We start from the raw sequence: 23,644 nt of genomic DNA on the forward strand, positions 1-23,644 counted from the left end.
CTAATCCTCCAGTTATCTCCAGGAGGTCCCTCCGGCTTGCCCAGGACCCCACACACCTCCCTGGGCAGAGGTAGAACTGGGAAAGGGAACGTGTGGACAAATGTCATTCAAAGATGTACATCCACAATCCATCATCTTCATGTAGACATGCACAAACTAGTGCTGGGCGATCAGTGCTTTTTGAGGTCGGTTTGGTGAGGAAAAAATAATCAAGATTTTCATTATTTTTCTAAACATTAAATGCACTATTCATTATGGGTTGAACAATGTACTATAGAATAAAACAATTAAAGTCCCATGATGGCAGTGACTGCCAATTACTTATTAACCATAAGTTTTTCACATTTTCCTTTAAAATATTGTTTTATTTGAAGACCATTTCGTTTCAAGTCAACTCATCTCTATAGAGCTACTGCCTATACTGTCTGGCAAAATGACTATTTTAGTAGTTCTTAGTATTTTCAGGTAGATAGCGCATCGAAGCAAGTACTCTATGTATCCCTCGATCTTATGCAACAGGCGTAAAAGAAACAGACCAGACAAGTAGGCACGCACTGGATTATGGTCATTGTAGTTAATTATCACGTTTTCTGTGCAAAACTACGTAGAACACTGGCCTGCTGGAATCTACAGCTCCCTACTACATCGCACAGTTCAGACATGAACTGATTTATCTCTAGAGAATCTGCAGGGAAATATGAACAATGAGCTCACAGAAAAAACTACATTGAATAAAAATTATTGAACCAACTTGTCAATTAGTTGTTTAAATACCAAAATATAACCAATATTTCTGTTAATCGGTCAGCACTAACACCTTTTGGGGATTTCAGGTCCCCACAAGGATAGAAAAACAAGACCACACACACACACACCACGTCCCCAGTTGGTTAGACAAGTGTGAACACACACACACACACACACACACACACACACACACAATCCCATACACACTTGAAAAAAAGCAGAGTAGAGCATTCTCATTTCATTTGAAAAATATAAAATTTAATAAAGGCTACATCTCTTTATAATAATAATTACATTAATTAAAGTACCGAGGCGTCTTTCCAATGGAGCTCTATAGAATAGAATACATAATTTACAGTTAATACAAGTGGAACAAAAACAAAAAAAGGCATGAAAAATATTATAAAACAAACATGATTACAAGGAGATACTAAAAAGGCATAGTAATAAACTCTCTTTTGAACATAAGCCCCTTGTGAAAACCAAGGGAGTATCATACCCTGATAACAGGGTAGTAACACGGTAAAGGGATCCATGTAGGCACAGCTACTGTACTCAGTAAAACACTACAGCTTCCTCTCAAACGCCACCCTATTACCTATGGAGTGCACTACTCCTGCCCTGGTCATAGGAAATAGGGTGCCATTTGAGACGCAGCATCGTAGTGTGTGTTAGCATCATAACCTCTTCCTCTGGCAACGCAGGGTTAACAAGACACACCGGAGAGACTGGTCAATTCAACACCAGAGGCGTAAATACCACTAACATTTGTGGGGGGACAAAACATTTTTTTGGAGGGGGGGGGACTAGTCTCCCGAAGGCAGACATGGTCGTACTCATTAGGACACGTATCAGAACCGGTTTTGCTAAACAAAATGAAAATGTGTGTTTCTTATTGGACAGATCCAGGAAAGGTAGTCCCTCCCTGTTTGTCAGTTTTCTTCCGTTCGGCCTAATGAATACACCCTAGATCTGTCGTTCTGCTCAGAAGCCTGGACATCAAGGAATGAGGGGTGGCTATACACAAAACAACTGTTGAGCTTTGCTGGTATAGATTCATTTGGTGGGCTTGTCTTTAACAGGTGTAAACCTATGTTAGCATGTTTCTGCAATATGGGGTAGTTTGGTGCTCTGGGCCAGTTTAGGGCCAGTTCGGGGTAGTGTTGTCCTAAGTGTGGGCTCTTTCCCTGTGCAAAGCCTGGGCAACAAAACAAAGGCACTGAGACATGAGACTACAGGGCTGTGGTACCTGCGCTACACCATACTGTGAAGTTAGTACAGGAAGTCCCTGACTGATCAGAACAGAAAACACTGCCACAGGATTAGTTGACAAGGCAGGGAAGTGGAGGGTGGAAAACTAAATAGTTTGCATTTGAAATATTGGAGATGACATCTCCCAATTCTCCAAGCAGCTTGTCCATCCACAGGACTATGGGGAGGGGAGTGACATTTCAATAAATAATTAATAAACTCTTTACATTTATCAAAAAATCATTATATATGTCCATCTGCATATACATCTAGGGTTGTTGGTAGAGGCAGGCTCAGATAGGGCACCAGTCCCAACTTTCACTTCTCAACCTTTCACCTCTAGCAGTCTCTCAGGTATCAGAGGTCCCCGCCTACTCCCTCAGACAGTGGTCATTCAATTCACGTATAGTTTCTGGAACCCAACACCAGTATCCAAACCCAACCCACAGTCCACCATTTTCTCCTCTTTCATCTCCAAGACGAGATGTTTTTGTTAAATAAAGTCGCCTGTTGATGGCTACTCCTCTACTCCACTCTCCATCCTTCATTGGCCAAGCTTCTTCAATAGAATCTCCAGTCACCAGTCCTTAGCTTTAAGACTCTCTGGTGGAACAGGGGTGAGGTGTCCATGGAGTGTGTTTCTGTTATATATTCCTCTGGTACTTCTGGAGGGGTATCAGTCCATCCTCTCCACCTTGCCCAGGATCTTCCCCTGGTACCTGGGCAGGACAGAGCTGTCATCCAACACCTCCTCGAACACGGCTCCACACTTAAACTCATCACTGGCCCTCTTGAAGTAGTACCTGTAACCCAGGAGGGGAGAGAGGGAGTTAGTGACAACAGGTCAATCACCTGTACAGTACAGCCAACACAACCAGACCATAGAAGACCTGGACTACATGGAACAGTACTATAGAACAGTACTCTATCCAACACAACCAGACCATAGAAGACCTGGACTACATGGAACAGTACTCTATCCAACACAACCAGACCATAGAAGACCTGGACTACATGGAACAGTACTCTATCCAACACAACCAGACCATAGAAGACCTGGACTACATGGAACAGTACTCTATCCAACACAACCAGACCATAGAAGACCTGGACTACATGGAACAGTACTCTATCCAACACAACCAGACCATAGAAGACCTGGACTACATGGAACAGTACTCTATCCAACACATACGTGGAACAGTACGCTATACAACACATACGTGGAACAGTACTATAGAACAGTACTCTATCCAACACAAACAGACCATAGAAGACCTGGATTACATGGAACAGTACTCTATCCAACACATACGTGGAACAGTACTATGGAACAGTACGCTATCCAACACATACATGGAACAGTACGCTATCCAACACATACGTGGAACAGTACTATGGAACAGTACGCTATCCAACACATACATGGAACAGTACTATGGAACAGTACGCTATCCAACACATATGTGGAACAGTACGCTATCCAACACATACGTGGAACAGTACGCCATCCAACACATACGTGGAACAGTACGCTATCCAACACATACGTGGAATAGTACTATTGAACAGTACGCTATCCAACACATACGTGGAACAGTACTATTGAACAGTACGCCATCCAACACATACGTGGAACAGTACGCTATCCAACACATACGTGGAACAGTACTATTGAACAGTACGCTATCAAACACATACGTGGAACAGTACGCTATCCAACACATACGTGGAACAGTACTATTGAACAGTACGCTATCCAACACATACGTGGAACAGTACTATTGAACAGTACGCTATCCAACACATACGTGGAACAGTACTATTGAACAGTACGCTATCCAACACATACGTGGAACAGTACTATTGAACAGTACGCCATCCAACACATACGTGGAACAGTACTATTGAACAGTATGCCATCCAACACATACGTGGAACAGTACTATTGAACAGTACGCTATCCAACACATACGTGGAACAGTACTATTGAACAGCACGCTATCCAACACATACATGGAACAGTACTATTGAACAGTACGCCATCCAACACATACGTGGAACAGTACGCTATCTGACACATACGTGGAACAGTACTATTGAACAGTATGCCATCCAACACATACGTGGAACAGTACGCTATCCAACACATACGTGGAACAGTACTATTAAACAGTACGCTATCCAACACATACGTGGAACAGTACTATTGAACAGTACGCTATCCGACACATACGTGGAACAGTACTATTGAACAGTACGCCATCCAACACATACGTGGAACAGTACTATTGAACAGTACGCTATCCAACACATACGTGGAACAGTACTATTGAACAGCACGCTATCCAACACATACGTGGAACAGTACGCTATCCAACACATACGTGGAACAGTACTATTGAACAGTACGCTATCCGACTCATACATAGAGTATATTCAGCAAGACACATAATGAAGATAATGTCACATGGATTCAATATGATCTGGTTTAACCTCAGATTGTGTGTGCACGCTGTGTATCTCTTTTCCTTCATTAAGCCCTACTCCCCTACCCCAGATAAAGGAGCCATTGTGCAAGGGGCCAGAGAAGACGGCCACTGAGGTCAGAGGTCAAGAGCTAGCCTCCCCCCAGCCCTTTGGAGTCTTGAGGGGAGGAGAGACAAACTCCTGTGATCTACAATGCACCAACAACACTTCACGCTCAACTAACCCTCAGACTGAACCAATGGCTTCTGTATTATAGGGGTGGTCTTTGATAGTCTATGGTTCTACAGGGGCTTATTGGATATAAGAGGGTCTGGACCAATTCAAAATCCACCCGTTTCCTCTCATTTCATCAGTCCTGCCCTGGTACTGAGCTACTCCAGCTCCTGACTAACTGCTTATCATTAGGCCCTCAGTGAAAGGACCCCTTCATTTAAAGAAGGCTCATATTTTGGGTGCCTGCAAGTCTGCCTGTTATAAACCCTGACCTTGACACACACATCATATTTTCTCCTAGTCACTGCCCTTCCCTCTGTGAGAGCTGTAGAAGGTTCCCGGTAGGCAGCCAGGGAGGGGGCGGGGTCATCTGATCTAAGCAGCCAACCACCTGAGGGGGTACCTCTTCCTGTCAGCCATGATGACTACACTGGCCCTGTTAATGACCCCCTTTACCCCCCAAAACTACCTCCCTTCTTTTTAGAGGAAGAGGAACCAGCAGGGGAGGAAGGGTAAGTGCTGTATACCTCAGCCATTAACTCTGTAATGGAAAAATGCCTCATTTTGCCCATGTGTGGGGTGGTGCACGTCGTGCGTCTTGGAATTCCTAAAGCTCGTGTTTTTACGAGAGGGGCTGACAAAGTCATACAAACAATGCTCGTAAAAATGAGGAAAAACATTTTTAAAAAACAAAAAAGTATTCGCAAACACACACAAAAGGGTGTTCATTAATAAAAACCAGTCTCCATTTGAAACACAGGAAGAGTTCACTAAACGGGGTGCAACAGGGTCTCACACAGCTTCTATTAAATCAGAACAACAATACTCTGACTGGGGAAATGATCCATTGTTCTCTGGCGAGACAAGTATGAACTGGGTAAATAAGAGGACATGAAAGAGAAAGTAAGACACGCTAGATAATTGTAGCCTTATTTCTGAGAAGGGGCTCTATCCTTCTCCAAAAAACTTCAAAGGAGCACGGATCTTATTTGCTCAAAGAGGGAACGAGAGAGAGAGAGAAATAACTATTTCCATTGGAACATGTTTTATGTGGCAGAGTTTTCAGTGTGCAACATCTGGCAGCAATACTGTCTGGCCAGACCGTACTGTTCTTTGTTGAACACAAGCCATGTTCAAATGACCCAACGCCACACATTCTCCCCCCCGCTACTGCTATTAAAACCATAAGCTTTGAATCCCCCTATCCTCCCCTCTAACAACGTGGATGGTTTGAGAGAAAGACAAGACAATCAACTACATAGACAAGAGAGAGGATGTCCACAGTGCAGCCATGCTTCTCACGCCTTACACCCATGTTCACATGACCTGACCAGGAACAACTCTGGACCAGAGCTACAGCCTTACACCTATGTTCACATGACCTGACCAGGAACAACTCTGGACCAGAGCTACAGCCTTACACCTATGTTCACATGACCTGACCAGGAACAACTCTGGACCAGAGCTACAGCCTTACACCTATGTTCACATGACCTGACCAGGAACAACTCTGGACCAGAGCTACAGCCTTACACCTATGTTCACATGACCCGACCAGGAACAACTCTGGACCAGAGCTACAGCCTTACACCTATGTTCACATGACCTGACCAGGAACAACTCTGGACCAGAGCTACAGCCTTACACCTATGTTCACATGACCTGACCAGGAACAACTCTGGACCAGAGCTACAGCCTTACACCTATGTTCACATGACCTGACCAGGAACAACTCTGGACCAGAGCTACAGCCTTACACCTATGTTCACATGACCTGACCAGGAACAACTCTGGACCAGAGGTACAGCCCTAGAGTGTTGCCTTGCTCCATGGCCTAAAAGAGAAACTGAATACGTGTGATGCATTCCCATCATATCCCTACAAACCATCAGTCTGTACTAGTTATGAACCAATGCTTGACTCTTGATACCATTCTTGTAATCCAGATCACATTGGAACAGAGTTCTAATCTAAACTATGTTGGATACACCTCTAATAGTGAACCGGACCTGTAGTATCCCAAACAAGCATGTCCGACGTTTAACAACACGCCACTCAAACAAACCAAGCCTGTAATATCACTAATACATTTCCCAGAAAATGATGCCGACGTGTAAACACAAACACGCTACAGTGTGTGTTATTCTCTGTGTTACTTCAACGTGTGTGTCTTTAAAGCAGGCTGCCTGATAGCATCGGTGAGGAATTTGCACGGCTGGCCGTTTGTGTGAGTCTTTGTTGGTTGAAATGAAAGGGGCCGGGTTCAAAGGCGTGCGTATTAAGTGTGCCTCGACATGGAAATCAATACCAGATGGGACCCAAAACACTCCTCACTTCAAATTCTCTCCCTCCTTCTTTCCTGCAACCCCCCCCCCCCCGTCTCTCATTCTCTCCTCTTCCTTCGTTTTAACCACAAACACAGGCATATCTACACACACAGAGTATGAAGTCAATACTCCAACTCATGTGAGCATTCAGCCCAACAGAATAGAGTCAAGAGAGTTTCTAAAGACCCTACCTGGGGCAGCAGGTAGCCTAGTGGTTAGAGGCAGGTAGCCTAGTGGTTAGAGGCAGGTAGCCTAGTGGTTCGAGGCAGGTAGCCTAGTGGTTAGAGGCAGGTAGCCTAGTGGTTAGAGGCTGGTAGCCTAGTGGTTAGAGGCAGGTAGCCTAGTGGTTAGAGGCAGGTAGCCTAGTGGTTAGAGGCAGGTAGCCTAGTGGTTAGAGGAAGGTAGAGGCTGGTAGCCTAGTGGTTAGAGGCTGGTAGCCTAGTGGTTAGAGGCAGGTAGCCTAGTGGTTAGAGGCAGGTAGCCTAGTGGTTAGAGGCAGGTAGCCTAGTGGTTAGAGGCAGGTAGCCTAGTGGTTAGAGGCAGGTAGCCTAGTGGTTAGAGGCAGGTAGAGGTGGGTAGCCTAGTGGTTAGAGGCGGGTAGTCTAGTGGTTAGAGGCAGGTAGCCTAGTGGTTAGAGGCAGGTAGAGGCGGGTAGCCTAGCTAGTGGTTAGAGGCAGGTAGCCTAGTGGTTAGAGGCAGGTAGCCTAGTGGTTAGAGGCAGGTAGCCTAGTGGTTAGAGGCTGGTAGCCTAGTGGTTAGAGGCTGGTAGCCTAGTGGTTAGAGGCTGGTAGCCTAGTGGTTAGAGGCTGGTAGCCTAGTGGTTAGAGGCAGGTAGAGGCGGGTAGCCTAGTGGTTAGAGGCAGGTAGAGGCGGGTAGCCTAGTGGTTAGAGGCGGGTAGCCTAGTGGTTAGAGGCGGGTAGCCTCGTGGTTAGAGGCGGGTAGCCTAGTGGTTAGAGCGTTGGGCCAGAAACTGAAAGCTTGCTGGATTGAATTCCCGAGCTGACAAGGTAAATATCTGTGGTTCTGCCCCTGAACAAGGCAGTTCACCCACTGTTCCCTGGGAGGCCGTCATTGTAAATAATCATTTGTTCTTAACCGAGTTGCCTGGTTAAATAAAAGTTAGATACCAGCTGGGGAGATCTGGGAAACTAATGGAGCTATGAAGACACGTTGTGGGGGGCTGTTTTTCTAGTGTGTGTGTGTGTGTGTGTGTCCCCTTCTTACCAAGCTGATCCTAACAGTGACCTAGTGTGTGAGATTGTCAGACTGTGTATGCATGAATGTGTGTGTGTGTCCGTGCATTGAATGTGTGCCGTAGTATCCCTTCTCCATACCTGTAGTGTCCCTTCTTGCGGAGCTGTTCTTTAAAGTGTCCCAGTGTGAGGCTGTGTGTCTTCATCCGCCTACGGTAGGGGATCTCCTCACCACAGAAGAAGTAGGTTACCTCTGTCTCACTAGCCATGGCTGGAGCAACATGTCCGCCTGCTGCCACCTGCAGCACCCTGTTGGTGTCTCTCAGTCTGAGGGGGAGAGAGGAGAGGTGTGAACACAGACTTACTTTCCCTATAGAAAACTATTATTAACAAGCAAGCTTGGTGGGTAGTAGCTGTTGCTACACAGAAAGAGAGGAAGGGGACCAGGGCAGGAGTAAAGGCTGGTATATGATCTAGAATAATTCATTCTAGAAAAGACTGATGGTTGACTAGAGAGTAGATAACATCTGTCTAGAAAGAGGAGAGAGGGGGGGGTGTGTTCTCTGCTCCCCTTCAGCCATGCACAAGGCTCTGTAGTGTTACTTCAGAAGGAGGGAGGCTAACTAGGGCCTGTTCTGTTCTAGAACTGCTCTCTGAAGGTCAGCCAATGCAGCACCATGAAAGACGGCTCTGCAGTCAGGGGGCAGGACTACAACACACGCAGCACACACACCAAGGACTACAACACACTGCACACACACACCAAGGACTACAACACACTGCACACACACACCAAGGACTACAACACACGCAGCACACTGCACACACACACCAAGGACTACAACACACGCAGCACACTGCACACACACACCAAGGACTACAACACACGCAGCACACTGCACACACACACCAAGGACTACAACACACGCAGCACACTGCACACACACACACCAAGGACTACAACACACGCAGCACACTGCACACACACACCAAAGAGAGATCAGGGAGGCGGGAAAGAAAAAAACTGACAAGGTTGGCCTCTTGCAATTGGAACTTCACATGTGTGTGAGAGAATGCATATCTTCCTCCCTCCACATATGTAATATCATGTTAGTGAACAGAGCAGAGGAGGAGTGAGATGAGACAGCGATGAGAGGATGAGGAGGAGCAGAGATGATAAGGAGGAGGAAGATGAGCAGAGAGATGAGAGGCGTACTCTTCTGTTTGGAGAGAAGCAGCAGGGCCGGAGCCGGGACCAGGGGTGAGTGCAGGGCTGAGGGGGGACGGCACTGGACAGGGACCAGGGGGGGATGAGGCTGGACAGGGCCCACTCTGGACAGGCATAGGGTGGCACTTCTCTCTCTGGAGGCTGGATGTAGAGTGTCTGGTGGGGAGAACAGAAAACAATAGACAAACGTTATTACAGTACAATGTGGTAGTCCAGTCTCCGGCATCACACATATACTATCTAACCACAGACACGTTTCAACACAGTAGGAATCACAATGGTATAGTAAAACAACTGATCAATGCATGGGAGTGTCAATATGTACTCCACTGTCTACAGGGAAAACTAGAGCCAACGTTTTAGTGAAAGTATCAACATCTGTCTGGGTCGGGGTGCAGCGCCTACCTCTGTTTGGGGGGTTTGGAGACGGAGGCCTCCTCTAGTCTGCGACAGGCCTCCTCCAGCTGGGACAGGGTGTTGGGCGGGGGCAGGGGGGGCATGGCCGGGTCCTGGATGAAGGGATGGGCGGGCTGGTGGGCACGGAGATGGGCGCTGGCACCTCCGCCACCCCACGTGTGTGTCTGGTTGGACGCCGCTCCGCCGCCATACGCCTTCTTAGTGCTCTGGGTACTGTTGGGCAAAGATAAAAACAGCCAATCAGCATGGAGAATGGAAGGAAGCGGGAGGAGCCAATTGTGGGGAATGTTGGGAAATGTACTTTGCATGCATGTAAAATGACTATGGGATGCGATTGTGAAACAAAGTGATGAAAATTGTGTTTAAATGTACTGAGAGGACTACAATAAATAAGTTGCAATGAAAGGAAAACAAGTGAAGGGAAATGTAGTTCTGAGGCATTGGGAGAGGACTACAACAGGAAGTGGAGAGGCTAGACTGACCTACCTGTGGGGTTTGTGGTGCTTTCCCTGCCGGTCACTCTCCAGGATCCACTGCCACACGTTCTGGGAGCGGTCTGTGCTGTCGCTGGGTAGCTGGAGGGGCACGACCTCACGCCCCTCTGCTGCCCCCTCCTCAGCCCCCGACCGACACCCCCCTTGGGAAAGGGAACTGGAGCGCCCCATGTTGGACTCTGCGGGACTGCTGCCACAGGACACCATCTCCCTGCCCAGGCTGCGACTGCGTGGGTAAGGGGGAACCCCCTCCGCCCCTCCAGACCGCACCGGGCACAGACACAACACCCTCTGGGCTGCCTCTCTCTCCAGCTGCTCCTTGCTCTTGGAACTGGCGTGATGGTGGATGTAGTGGTGGTGGATGTGCTTGGTGCTGCTGCTGGGCCTGCCCAGGGAGAGGGCCCTTCCTGGGGTGAAACCTACTGAGAAGCCCCCTAAGCTGGAGGTGCCACTGGGGCTGGAGGCCCCGGGTGAGACCAGGGGCTTGAGACCGGGGCCTCCCCGGGAAAGAGTCCTGTGCTCTGGAGAGTGGGAGCGGGGCGAATGGCGGGCCACGGTGGAGGGGGACTGGCAGCCAGGGGTTTTTAGGACACGGGACAGGTGGTCGTCCAGGATGGCCTGGGGGTCCTCGTCGTTGGGGCCGGTGGGCTGGAGGGACACGGGGTGGGGGGAGAGCAGGGGGGCACTACTGCCGGGCACCTCAGCCTCGTCCCTCTCCTCCTCCTACACACAGCCAGAACAGAACGGTTAAGTTAGGAGAGATCTCAATGACAAACATACACACATGGACAGGGAAGAAGAACAGTATTGAATGACACAATCAAGGAAACAGTTAGACCATTGCCATAGACCTCTGAGAGAAGGATTCCCACATCTAGAAATCCAACTAGTATTTCCTCCACACCTCTTGCATCTGCTGCAGCCTCTCCTCCAGGGAACTCATGGTTTCCTGCTCTCTTTTCAGCCGCTCCAGACGAGAGATGAGCTGAGACGCAAACGCTGCAGGCTCTACCGGAGTCATCTCCTTAGGACATCTCTGTGTCCGCTATGGAGGGAGAGAGGGACGGAGAGAGAGAGGGACAGAGAGAGAGAGAGGGATGGATGGAGAGAGAGGGAAGGAGAGAGAGAGGGAAGGAAGGAGGGAGAGAGGGAAGGAGAGAGAGAGGGAAGGAGAGAGAGAGGGAAGGAGAGAGAGAGGGAAGGAGAGAGAGAGGGAAGGAGGGAGAGAGGGAAGGAGGGAGAGAGGGAAGGAGAGAGAGAGGGAAGGAGAGAGAGAGGGAAGGAGAGAGAGAGGGAAGGAGAGAGAGAGGGAAGGAGAGAGAGAGGGAAGGAGAGAGAGAGTGAAGGATGGATGGAGAGAGAGTTAAGAGCTGTAACAGTTAAAGGAGGGGTCAGTGTCCACATCTGTCTTCCACCTGAGCCCTCTCCTCCTCTCATCCCCCCCATCCCTGCTAGCCATCTCATCCTTGCCCCAGTGCCCCCTCCACCCCTGGCAGTGCCGCCCCTGGGCCCTGGGTCTGTGGTGGCAGTTGGTTACACTCCTTGGAGCCTGGGCTCTCAGCGAGTTCCCTCTGTAGTGCAACCAAGCCATCAGCGCTTCCCTCTGAAGTCTGTACACTTCAAAGGGCCCTCGTCAAATATCAAACATTCACTAGGGGAGGGAGGGAGAAGGGAGGGCAGTGGCTTTACATCTAGGAATAAAAGTCACATATCGACAGGGGGGGGGGGGGAGAAGGAAAGGGAGGATTAAAAGGAGAAGATGGGGAGATGTGTGCAGGCAGCAGGGGAGGGAGGGAGAGATGGATGGGAGGGAGAGATGGAGGGAGATCAGAGAGGAGCAGGGGTAATTTATTGTTGTTGCATGCTGGGCACCTCTGAGGTACAGTAGAGTCATTATCCCCCTTATGTGTGTGTGTTATTTTATCATTGTCATTTTTGCACTGGGGCTTTCTTGATTCCTCTTCCTCTCTTTTTGTTCCTTCCATCTCTTTGTAGTGGAGATGAAGGGAGAGAAGACAGACAGACAGAGAGAGACAAACAGACAGACTGACAGAGGCGGTCTGCCCGGCCCACGTGTCCTGAGGCTCTTGCTGCATCATGGCAATCGCAGCTATCCCCCAATCAGAGGAGAAACAAACACGAGAAAGGGAGTGTGAAAGAGCACAAAGATGGAGAGAGAATCTTGGACTCCTAATATATATTTGTGAGGAGAAGAGAAGGGGGTCAAAAAGTTTGATTCAACTAGCTACCGATGTTGCTAGTTTGGCCTTCCCAAAACTAATTTTCCCATGTCTCCCCTCTCCAACTCTCTTCTTTCCTTTCCAAAGCCCGTCAGTTACCAACTCCCCCCTGACACACTCCAACTCTTCCCTCAGATCCCTCGTTTTAGGGGTGCAGCCTGAAGAGGGAGAGGGGCGGGGTTGAGGAGGGGGAAAAAGGGGGACAAGCGCTGTTGGAAGTTGTCCCTTTCCTCTGCGCTTGCTCCATTCATCCTCTGATCAAAGCGCTGTGTGTGTATGTGTGTGTGTGGAGGAGCCGGCAGTTGATTCTAGAGCCTCCAGATAAAGCTGAGAGAGAGGGAGCTCTCCCCCATCTCTCCATTCTGTGTATATTTTCATCATCAGTGTGTGAAGAGAAGACACTGGTCTTTAGAATGCACCGGATAAACAGCTTAGAAACAGACTCCTGCAGACTTCAAGGAACCCAACGGGGGTGTGGGTTACAAAGGTAGCGAGGGGTGGTGTGTGGGGGGGACTGACATCTGCTTTGCTCTCAGATCTTTGTTGTTGTTGTAGTTGTTGAATAGAGATGGTGGTACTATACACAGAACAGCAGACCTGAATACAGACCATGGAAATGGATGTTGCACTACTGAAAAGCACTAATAAGTGGGGCAATAGGACATTTGTGTGTGTGTGTGTACACTTACAGGGAAGGCAGGTAGGGAGACTTGGCTGTTCATCCTCATGTTGCGCTGCATCTCTCTCTGCATGTGCTTCTTGGAGCCCAGCTTGTAGGGAGGGATGCCATCTCTGTCAGGGAAACGCACAGGATACACAGGTCAAACAGCCAATCAGACAGAGCAATACACACAACCAACCAGGAAGCAGCTCATTGGTCACCTAATAGCTATTTCAATCACCCCCTATTTAACCCAGTTAAAAAATACAATATATTTCAGGTCAATTCTGAATCTGAGGTGTAGTGAGCAAGAGGTGAATATTGGATAGGGTTTCTGCTAGGTCTCAGGTCAGTGTGTCTGACAGAGTAGGGGATTTCATCTGCCCTAAAACTGACACTCATCTCCAGCCATGGCTCCCTGAGCAGTGGGCACTTCACCACACACCCCTGCACTTCCTTTTAACTGAGCCCAGAAAGGATCACTCAGCCCTCTCAGAGAGCTGTGCCAGGCTTTAGCTGTTAGCATTCATCACCAGCAGTATACACAAAGTTAGCATTAGCATCCTGCCATTGACTTGCCCTGGAATCCCACTGAAAAGACTAGTCTAGAAGCAAACTATACTGTTTGGAAGGTTAACACACAAACCCACTGATCAAAGTGTCAGTCCTACAGAGAGAATGATCATAACATGTAGGCTAATCAAACATCACAGCCAAATCTCTCCTCTCAGATCACCCTCCATATACATTCTGCAATCATAGTATAGGACCTATCACGCCTGGACAATACAATCCACACAGAGCTCTTTTAACCATGCCTATGGCTGACCTAGTCAAAATACAACTCTGTCTGATCTAGTATTGCCTTAAGGCACTTCGTTCACACCAACCAAGAGCAAAACCCAGTGTTTCTCTACCGGGCCAGGCGAGCCCTGCCCTATAAAACACCCGTGTCTCAGTGACCTAGCCTAGCCAGTAGTGCACCCGAACGCCGCTTGTCTCACTGTTGCTTTGAAAGCTTTGAAATCCCACAGTCATGCGCATTGCCCCCCTCCCCTCGTCGAACCGCTCCAGTCTTCATTTGGCAAGCCTGCCTCTGATCTCCCCACATCAAAAGGCTGGTTTGTGAGATAAGGTAATGTTTGAAGTCTACGCAGCTGCATTCCCCAGCGTCCAAGCAAATCCATAAATAAGATATAACCCCCCCCCTTTTTATTTTCTTTATCTAGAAATGAGATGAACATTTTTTGGTGCACCGCCCAGCCTTTTCTACCGTCATAAAGACAGAGATATTCTAATCTTAAATGAGAGTCAAAAACAACAACCAGGAAGCTTGTGTGTGGCTTTGGAGGCTTTCGTCTCCGTCGCTGTTACTAGGCCTGTACTATCAAAGAGTCAGAGTACGGCGCAGGATACAAGGCCTGTACTATCAAAGAGTCAGAGTACGACGCAGGATACAAGGCCTGTACTATCAAAGAGTCAGAGTACGACGCAGGATACAAGGCCTGTACTATCAAAGAGTCAGAGTACGGCACAGGATACAAGGCCTGTACTATCAAAGAGTCAGAGTACGGCGCAGGATACAAGGCCTGTACTATCAAAGAGTCAGAGTACGACACAGGATACAAGGCCTGTACTATCAAAGAGTCAGAGTACGGCGCAGGATACAAGGCCTGTACTATCAAAGAGTCAGAGTACGACACAGGATACAAGACCTGTACTATCAAAGAGTCAGAGTACGGCACAGGATACAAGGCCTGTACTATCAAAGAGTCAGAGTACGGCGCAGGATACAAGGCCTGTACTATCAAAGAGTAAGAGTACGACGCAGGATACTAGGCCTGTACTATCAAAGAGTCAGAGTACGGCGCAGGATACAAGGCCTGTACTATCAAAGAGTCAGAGTACGGCGCAGGATACAAGGCCTGTACTATCAAAGAGTAAGAGTACGGCGCAGGATACAAGGCCTGTACTATCAAAGAGTCAGAGTACGGCGCAGGATACAAGGCCTGTACTATCAAAGAGTCAGAGTACGGCGCAGGATACTAGGCCTGTACTATCAAAGAGTCAGAGTACGGCGCAGGATACAAGGCCTGTACTATCTAGGGCTCTATACCAGTGCTTTGATTATGCCTGTCTAGATATACACTGGTCAGGCAGTCAGAAAGTTACAGACTCGTATCATAAACTCTTTATAGCTGCTATACTAAACCTTCTAAACCACTCCCTTGGTTGTAAAATAGTCATTTCTACTCCAGACAGGATTCTTTAGCTAGGTCGTGATTCACAGGAACGACAGTTTGCGAGTTAGCAATTCCAGTGATGTGTCATGTGATCAAAAAGCCCAAGATCATCCTGAACAGCTGACTTTAAGACTACATTACTGTCAAAGACAGGTGATGAATGAAGATATCCTATGAAGGCTGTTTACCATGGGGAAAAATGTTCCCCAGTTCCAGTCTACTTAAGGGGTGGCTCTACCACAGGCACCATTAGCAGCTGGGTCTGGTCTACTTAGTTCATTGACTTTATATGAACCAGAGAAAAAGGAGCTCATGAAATGTATTGCTTTCTCTTGTGTCTCTGATTACGGCCATGTGTCATGAGAAACTACAGCCATGACTCTAAGACTTCATCTCTCCCACCATGGCAACACTTCTCCTCTAAATCAGACTCCAAACATACTCTACTAGGGAATGGGGCGGGAGCCTGCATTGTAAGGCTGGGGTCTAGCGCCTAAGGGGGGGGGGGGGGCTGAACAGAGGTGTAGCCTAATGGTCAGAGTCAAGGCTAGGGCCTGGGGATGAGGTCTACAGGCCATCCTGTCCCTGGTCTGGTTCTACTCTGGCCAGTAGGCCTCTGAGGTGTCAGGAGGAACAGTCAGGCTCCTATTCTCCCATCACCTAGTAGGGCTGTGTGTGTGTGTGTGTAGATTGGTGGTCTCAAGATGGTTCCCTAATCCTGACACAGTGCGAGATTCCAGGTGAGCTGTACCAAGGCCTAGAACCGGAGAACCCCCTTAGAACCCCCTCAAAGAGGAGCTAGCATCAGATGACAGGCTCAGTTTGTGCGACAGAAACTCTTTCCATTCACTGAGTTTGTCTGAAGGTCCCCCTGGTCAGTTGTGCCTCTCGCCCCCACAGAGACCAGGACAAGTCAGGAAGCCCACAAACACTGTTCAGGTTCGGCTAAGAGGCTCTGAATCAAAACTCTTTCCCAGAACGTTCCCAAACATCACTTCCCATGACACTCTTCCCACAATAGTAACCATCAGTATACTCCAAACCAGAGAGGCTACAGTCATTTCCCTCAGAAAACACACAATTTAAAACATGAACCTCTACTTACACGCTGCTGTCGGTCATGGACATGGAGTCGTCTGTCATGGCGTCGCTGGACACCTCGCTGTCGTTGGTGCTGGTGGCTGGGGCAAATGAGCCCACATGGTACGGGTTGACCGGGTCCCCTCGCCTGTGGGACCTACACACACAGGACAATGCAGTTTAAATACGTGTGTCAGGTAGCAATACATCAAATATACACTAGTACCTTTCATCTGTTTAGACCACAGCTAAGGACATAGGGCGCTTTTTTCTCTTCTTGTGGAATAAGAGAAACTGGGTTGTAGATATTTGGGGACCTATGCTGCCAACTTGAAACTAGTCCGTGTGTGTGTGTGTGTGTGTGTGTGTGTTGTCACAACACCAAATATTGTGATACTACCATACCAGATTATCCTTGGCAAAAAAATAAAACACGAAGCAGACTGAAATCTATGGTCCTTTAAAACCTACGTTCGTAAAATATCATGTGCTTGCACAAACAAAACTAATGTGACTCTTGGTGACAACATAAGGCAGTTTTCCCCCAACATTATGACCGTTTTCCTCAAGACATTATGTCCACTTCATGTTTTGTTTGATTCCTAGTGTGGTGATAGTGGTATCGTGACAACACTACTAGTGTGGTGATAGTGGTATCGTGACAACACTACTAGTGTGGTGATAGTGGTATCGTGACAACACTAGTGTGGTGATAGTGAAATCGCGACAACACTACTAGTGTGGTGATAGTGGTATCGTGACAACACTAGTGTGGTGATAGTGGTATCGCGACAACACTACTAGTGTGGTGATAGTGGTATCGCGACAACACTAGTGTGGTGATAGTGGTATCGCGACAACACTACTAGTGTGGTGATAGTGGTATCGTGACAACACTACTAGTGGTATCGCGACAACACTGGTATGGTGATAGTGGTATCGCGACAACACTACTAGTGTGTTGATAGTGGTATCGTGACAACACTAGTGTGGTGTGTGTCTCAGACAGTAATGACTTGGAGTCCCACCACACTCCAGGGCCTGAGGAATGTGACAGGGTTCTCTCTGGGGGGGGGGGGGCTTCATGCCCCTCCCCCTGGGGTGAGGAAGCAGGGGGCGAGTGGTACAGCTGTGTGTGTGTAAGTACATTTCCAGGGCGACCAGGACACTTCCCTCTCTGGACACCCTATAAGAGGACTGTGTTTGAGGCTTTGGCTGCTGTAGCCCATTGCTAGTGGGAAAGGGGGATACCTAGTCAGGTTGTACAACTGAATGCCTTCAACTGAAATGTGTCTTCCCCCATTTAACCCAACATCCACGTCTTCGGTGCCCGGGGAACAGTGGGTTAACTGCCTTGCTCAGGGGCAGAATGACAGATTTTTACCTTGTCAGCTCGGGGATTCAATCCAGCAAGCTTTCGGTTACTGGCCCAACGCTCTAACCACTAGGCTACCTATCATAGTCAAACTGGCCCTAAAACTGACCAATCCCTCTAGCTGTCTCTCACCGTATTGGCATGGGAAATCTATGTTTACATTGCCAAAGCAAGTGAAATAGATAAACAAAAGTGAAATAAACAATAATAAAACTCTTGCTTCACAGCCCATCACCTCCTGCTGTGATGCATTCCTCCCCAAGCAGAGGAAACTAAGAAAGGGGGGAATGAGAGAAGAGGAGAAAGAGAGGGAGAGAGAGAACCTGAGCTCACAGCCAGGTAAGAGGGGGAGAAAAAAGAGGCGTGAGAGTGTGTAGGGAAAGGAAAGAACGGAGAGAAGAGAAAAGGGGGAAGCAGGGCCTCTTCTTTATGAGAAGCCCACTGGCAGGAGAGCCAGAGAGTTGGAGGGGAAGAGAGAGAGGGGCCCAGCATGACTAAAGCCATAGGCCCCAGCTCCAACCTGACCTTCAGAGGGGCTTGCAAACACGCAGGTATTTAGCACAGCTGGCCTCACGTCTCTCCCTCCCTCCCTCTCTCACCCCCTCATTCATTCTTTTGCTTTCTTTCAGGAAGAGACCCCCCCCCATCCACCTCCCAGTCCCCACAACCCCTTTCTGTCCTTCCTTTCCGCTCGATATCCCTCTAAAGTACACCTAGTCCCCACATCCCAGCGTTTTCAAAGGGAAGAGATAAAAGTGGGGAAGAAAGAGGAGAGAAAAAAGGAGAAGGGGAAATCAGAGGAGAATCACAGTAAACAAGTGAGAGCGAGGGTGAAAAGAGAGCGAGGGGGAAAAGAGAGCGAGGGGGAAAAGAGAGCGAGGGGGAAAAGAGAGCGAGGGGGAAAAGAGAGCGAGGGGGAAAAGAGAGCGAGGGGGAAAAGAGAGCGAGGGGGAAAAGAGAGCGAGGGGGAAAAGAGAGCGAGGGAGAGATTGCGGGTAAAAAAAAAAAAAAACATTGAAAGAGAGAATGAGTCTGCTGTTGCTGCTTGGAGGTTTTTGAGAATAATCTGATTCAGGGAGAAGAAATGAGTTCCACATGCCAGGGAAGGAAAGCAGCTAGAGAGGTAGTGGAGGGGTGTCCCTGACTCCCTAACAGTCTGATTCAAAACAACACCTAACCAGGTGATGGAATAATGGAGATCGGTCTGAACTGAAGCCTCACTGGGACACGAACCCATGTCCTTCTCAATCCTCCTATGGGGCAGGCTGGGTTGTCAACACATGTTCTTCCTGGTCCCTCCCCTATAGTGTGTTGATTCTATTGATACTTTCTAGCCCAAGCAGAGCCAAAATCCAGCCAAAACCCCTAAGAAGTAGCCCAATTCCCTCCCTGCAGGCCAAACACCAGTCTGGCACCAGAGCTCTAAAGCCTGATGAACATTTCTAAAGAGGGAGTCTAACTGAAGTGGTTGGTCTGACAAGTCAATGGCCATTGATCCATGACAACCATCTGGCCGTGGGTTGGGCCTCATCAGCTGATTCAGGTCCTACTGCGACCCTCATCCATATACAGAAAGGCAAATCAATGGCTTGTTTGATTAACACATTAGCAAGTTGTTATTTCACTCCCATTATGACAAGGTAAATACAATCTGTTTATATAGGAGCAGTAAGGGGAGGATACAACTGAGGCATGTATGATATGAATAAATACTCACCTGTAGCTACGTGGTCTACATTCTGCAAAACACCACTCCCTTTTCACCCACTGAACATCTGACATGTTTAGATATTAGATACACATATGACCATGAAGTCCAGATAAGTGAAACCGAACCACTGCTCTGAAGTGGCTCTGAACATTTCAAATGACTAGCCTACTATTTGTCATGTTTGAGATACAAGGAGATGTATCCCTATCTGTAGAAATGGCCAAAGCAGTGTGTGGCTGAGGCACAGCATAGCAGAGTAGTGGCATCATGTATTATTGGCTGACAGGCTGGGGCCAAGGCCAGGCGTGCTCTGTTAACTTCCCGTGGAAGACCATCCCTCTATCTGCTGAACTATTTCAAAGCTCCGGAAACTGAGGCAAGCCAGCAGAGGGCTGCACTCAGTCTAGAGAACACCATTTATACTACACACAGAGACAGAGAGAGCTAGGGGGAGAGAGAGCTAGGGGGGGAGAGAGCTAGGGGGAGAGAGAGACAGAGAGAGACAGAGACAGAGACAGAGAGAGACAGAGAGAGACAGAGAGAGACAGAGAGAGACAGAGAGAGACAGAGACAGAGACAGAGACAGAGAGAGAGAGAGCAAGAAGGGAAAGGCAGACCAAGAGGGGGAGTGTGTGTGTAAAGTATCTCCAAAACAAAGCTAACAAGCAAGGTGAGATGAAAACGTCTATGCTCTTTTGAAGTTATATCCTAGTTATTATCCATGACTTACAAAGAGCCATTCACACTAGGCTAGTCACTGCATTCCCCAACATTTCCCTATTAGTTGGCTATAGTACGTGAAATAGGAAGGGACCAGTGTCTTACCTGTACCCCTTCTCCATCACCTCCACCGTCCTCATAGACACTGTTGCCCTCAGCGCCTGGGAAGAAAGTCCAACCACAGAAGCCAGCGCTTTGGCTTTGAAATCATTACAACTCCACTCCTCTTCCTCATTCAGGGTGGGCAGGTACCCACACACCAGCTTCAGGCTACCTAGCCCGTTAGGGTTCACATGAGCAGGGTTCTCGCCCCCGCTCCTCACATACTCGAGGTAAATGTCCGAGGTCAAGAACATCTGGTAGGGGCTCTCCTCCATGCTGGTCTGGATCTCGGTCTGCGCCTGGTCGAACATAGCCGAATCAATCTGTTGCTTCTTGATATTATCCCGAATGAAGGTTTTGGTCGCAGGCTTGAGCTGCTTGGCAACTATGCTGCTGGTGTCAATATAGCGCTTGTAAATAGCTTTGGCGACTCGCAGCGTTTTGGTATCCTTTAGGTCCATCTGCCTGAAACCATTACAGGCGAACCAAAAGTCTAAAGTGTCGACGCATTTCTCGCGCTCCAGGAATGTCCTAAAAAGATGAGCACCGTCTTGGTCCCCAAGAAGAGAATGCAACGACTTGGTCCACCGGGCTAGCGGCGAATCCGGTGACGCGCTCCCCTCGGGTTCCCCAAGTCCATCCTCGTTCCTCTTCGCAGTGTAACCGGGAGGCGCGAGCAAAAGCGCTTTGACCGCGGTACCCTGGGGTCTCATCATGGCGAGTTTTCCGGGGTAGCACGGCAGCACCTCGCCCTCCTCCCCCGGGACCGGGGGACGGGGAGCATCTTCTCGGAAGCTATTGTCGATATGGTCCGATATAAGCGCTCTGCTCATGGCTCCGAAGGCAGCAGCAACAGAAAACCTGTGCGTTGTTCGCCTCCTCTGAGCGCTACAACAATTTCCTCACTCTCTATAGTCAGCCGGGGAGCTTCTCTGCCAGTCTTCTCTCTGAAACAGAAGTATTGATCTAATCAAACTCAGATCCACCGCAAACTTCAAAGGCATACATGCAGTAGAAGTCTTTTCAGAACCTTTACAGACTTTCAGAGAGAGAGAGAGAGAGAGAGAGAGAGAGAGAGAGAAATGATGCGGCAGATTTACATAAATACTCATTCGATTTTATTTGGCGTGCTGACCGACATATCTTCCTTAGCCAATGTTGGTGTTGAAAGTGATCATTAACATAACACGGTTTAGCATAAACTCATAAAACAGCCGACAGAGTGAGTGATGTTTCTTGACGAGCTTGAGTTCATCATCTCGCTCCACTTCATTAACTGCATAGGAAAATTATAAATGCAAGACCGCGGAAATACCAAGTAGCCTAGATGGAATACAATAAAAGTGCAAAAGAGCGACATTTGTACACAATAGCATACCGAAGATCGATATTAGTGAGCCTGTGTTCTCGTGAACACCTCAACAATTAGCTGGCCATCAAGCCCAATCTGACCCTGAACACGCCGCAACACATGTCCAGTACTCCACCGACCAACAGACACCCTCAACGAGGCGTACACGCCACTTTCCGCTCACTATTTTCTTATCATGAGCGTCACAAAACAGCGAAACGGTCCAAATTGAATAGACTACACAAGCCTAAACATATTCAAGAGACAGACTAACGTTACTAAACTAGGCTACAGGACATGCTTTGAAAACGTGATGGAACGCGTTGATATAGAACTGAACTTGCCTTTTGAAGTAGGCTAACCAAGCTACAAAATGATAGTTCTCTGATTTCTGTTCAACCAACATCATGAACCACAAATTGATAAAAACATTTTTAAAGGCCTCCGAGAAACAAGCTATGTTCCACGAGAAACAGGCTATAGACATGGAAGCAGAGCCGACTACCTATGGCTGCTAAACGCTACATTGTAGCCTCTGATCAGAAGCTGCAACAATATCACCTTTCGAATTTGTAACAATTGCTTTGCGGCGAAAGCGAATAAATCGCATGAATCCAGCCACCGAAATAAAACAGCCGAATCGAGATCCTCATTAGCCTACATCGCCGTTTATATTCTGCACCAGAAATAATATAAAATGTGCAACTACCTAATTCCATAACGCTCTTGTATCTTTAGTGGGTAAAATAGGCTACATTGCTTCATCCAACCACACAGAAAAGTATTCAGATCTCATGGGGGGAGGAATTCCAAATACTTATATCGTGATGAATAGTCCTCTAAAAAGCGTATCAAAGTTTAGATAAAGTGCCCAAATACTTATCACAAAGAAAAATAATCGCACAACACACCAAATGATAGTTGTTTGAGCTCTGTATCCAGCAAACTAAGTTAATTGCATACAGCCACATTACTTCAAAGAAAGTCAACAGAACATCAAAGGAACTCCAATGGGGCCAGCGCGAGGAACACACTCTTGTAACTTACCATCGATCCACGAGTTCGGTCTTCCAAAAGTATCCGTTTTTTTATCCACAGAAAAATAATCCACAATAGTCGATTCCACGACAGACCCCTTTACAGTCCGATTTGTTTCGTGTTAGTTGCAGAAAGAAAAATGTAGTTTTCCAGGGGGAAAAAAATACTGCTTAGTTTCCCCCTTTTCTTTGCAAATGTTTCAGGCTGCCATGCCATACCGTAGGTCTCTCCTGTAGGCTATTCCAATACGTTCTGGGCTCAGGGTAAAACAGCGCACTTCAAAGTAAGGAACCGACAGCCTAGTCCCGGAAGCTACATAGAAAACAATACTCCCCCTTTCCCTTTCAAAAAGAACACAGCGCATTCAAATTCACCGACACATATTCATCCTTTATCTTTTCATGTTTTCAGAGGCTGGGGAATTGATGGCCGAGTGAAAAAAACGAAAAACATCCTAATAATTTTTACTGGCGATTTTACAGATCACAAAGTTACAACAAAGTTTCTAGGACCTTATCAAAGACAAGAAATCTTGAGCCAACTCCCTGAGGCTTTGGAACGTCAGAAGTAACAGATCTGCCGCCCCAATAGCATTATCCCTGCAATCCCTCTGTTGCTACATAAACTTTAAAGACACAGGCCTCTTTTCTTTTAAAGACTCGAATAGTTTCCTGATTAACCCATTTCTATCTTTGGGATGCGCAAAAGACAACGTTGTGTTGGCTATCTAATCTGGTATACAATTTCCCCAGGGTAATTCTA

At 47.8% G+C, this 23,644-nt stretch overlaps 1 protein-coding gene across 2 annotated transcripts in view; it reads right to left on the reverse strand.

Annotated features, from left to right (window-relative positions):
* Positions 1-983: 983 nt before the first annotated feature.
* Positions 984-23,644, reverse strand: part of axin2 (axin 2 (conductin, axil)) — a 33,838-nt gene continuing 11,177 nt past the window's right edge. Inside the window, exons 1-10 of one of the 2 annotated variants that reach the window (XM_071396445.1) lie at positions 22,892-23,562; positions 20,497-21,440; positions 16,611-16,742; positions 13,291-13,393; positions 11,266-11,406; positions 10,354-11,084; positions 9,856-10,080; positions 9,439-9,606; positions 8,364-8,549; positions 984-2,801 (exon numbers count right to left, since the gene is read on the reverse strand). In XM_071396445.1, coding sequence (XP_071252546.1) covers positions 2,675-2,801; positions 8,364-8,549; positions 9,439-9,606; positions 9,856-10,080; positions 10,354-11,084; positions 11,266-11,406; positions 13,291-13,393; positions 16,611-16,742; positions 20,497-21,326 — 2,643 coding nt within the window. In that variant the 5' untranslated portion in view covers positions 21,327-21,440; positions 22,892-23,562 and the 3' untranslated portion in view covers positions 984-2,674. Of the gene's footprint in view, positions 2,802-8,363; positions 8,550-9,438; positions 9,607-9,855; positions 10,081-10,353; positions 11,085-11,265; positions 11,407-13,290; positions 13,394-16,610; positions 16,743-20,496; positions 21,441-22,891; positions 23,563-23,644 lie in introns of those variants that run through there. The other variant, XM_071396454.1, reaches the window with a different exon arrangement.

The sequence above is a fragment of the Salvelinus alpinus genome, chromosome 1 (assembly GCF_045679555.1).
Source record: "Salvelinus alpinus chromosome 1, SLU_Salpinus.1, whole genome shotgun sequence".
NCBI classification, from domain to species: Eukaryota; Metazoa; Chordata; class Actinopteri; order Salmoniformes; family Salmonidae; genus Salvelinus; species Salvelinus alpinus.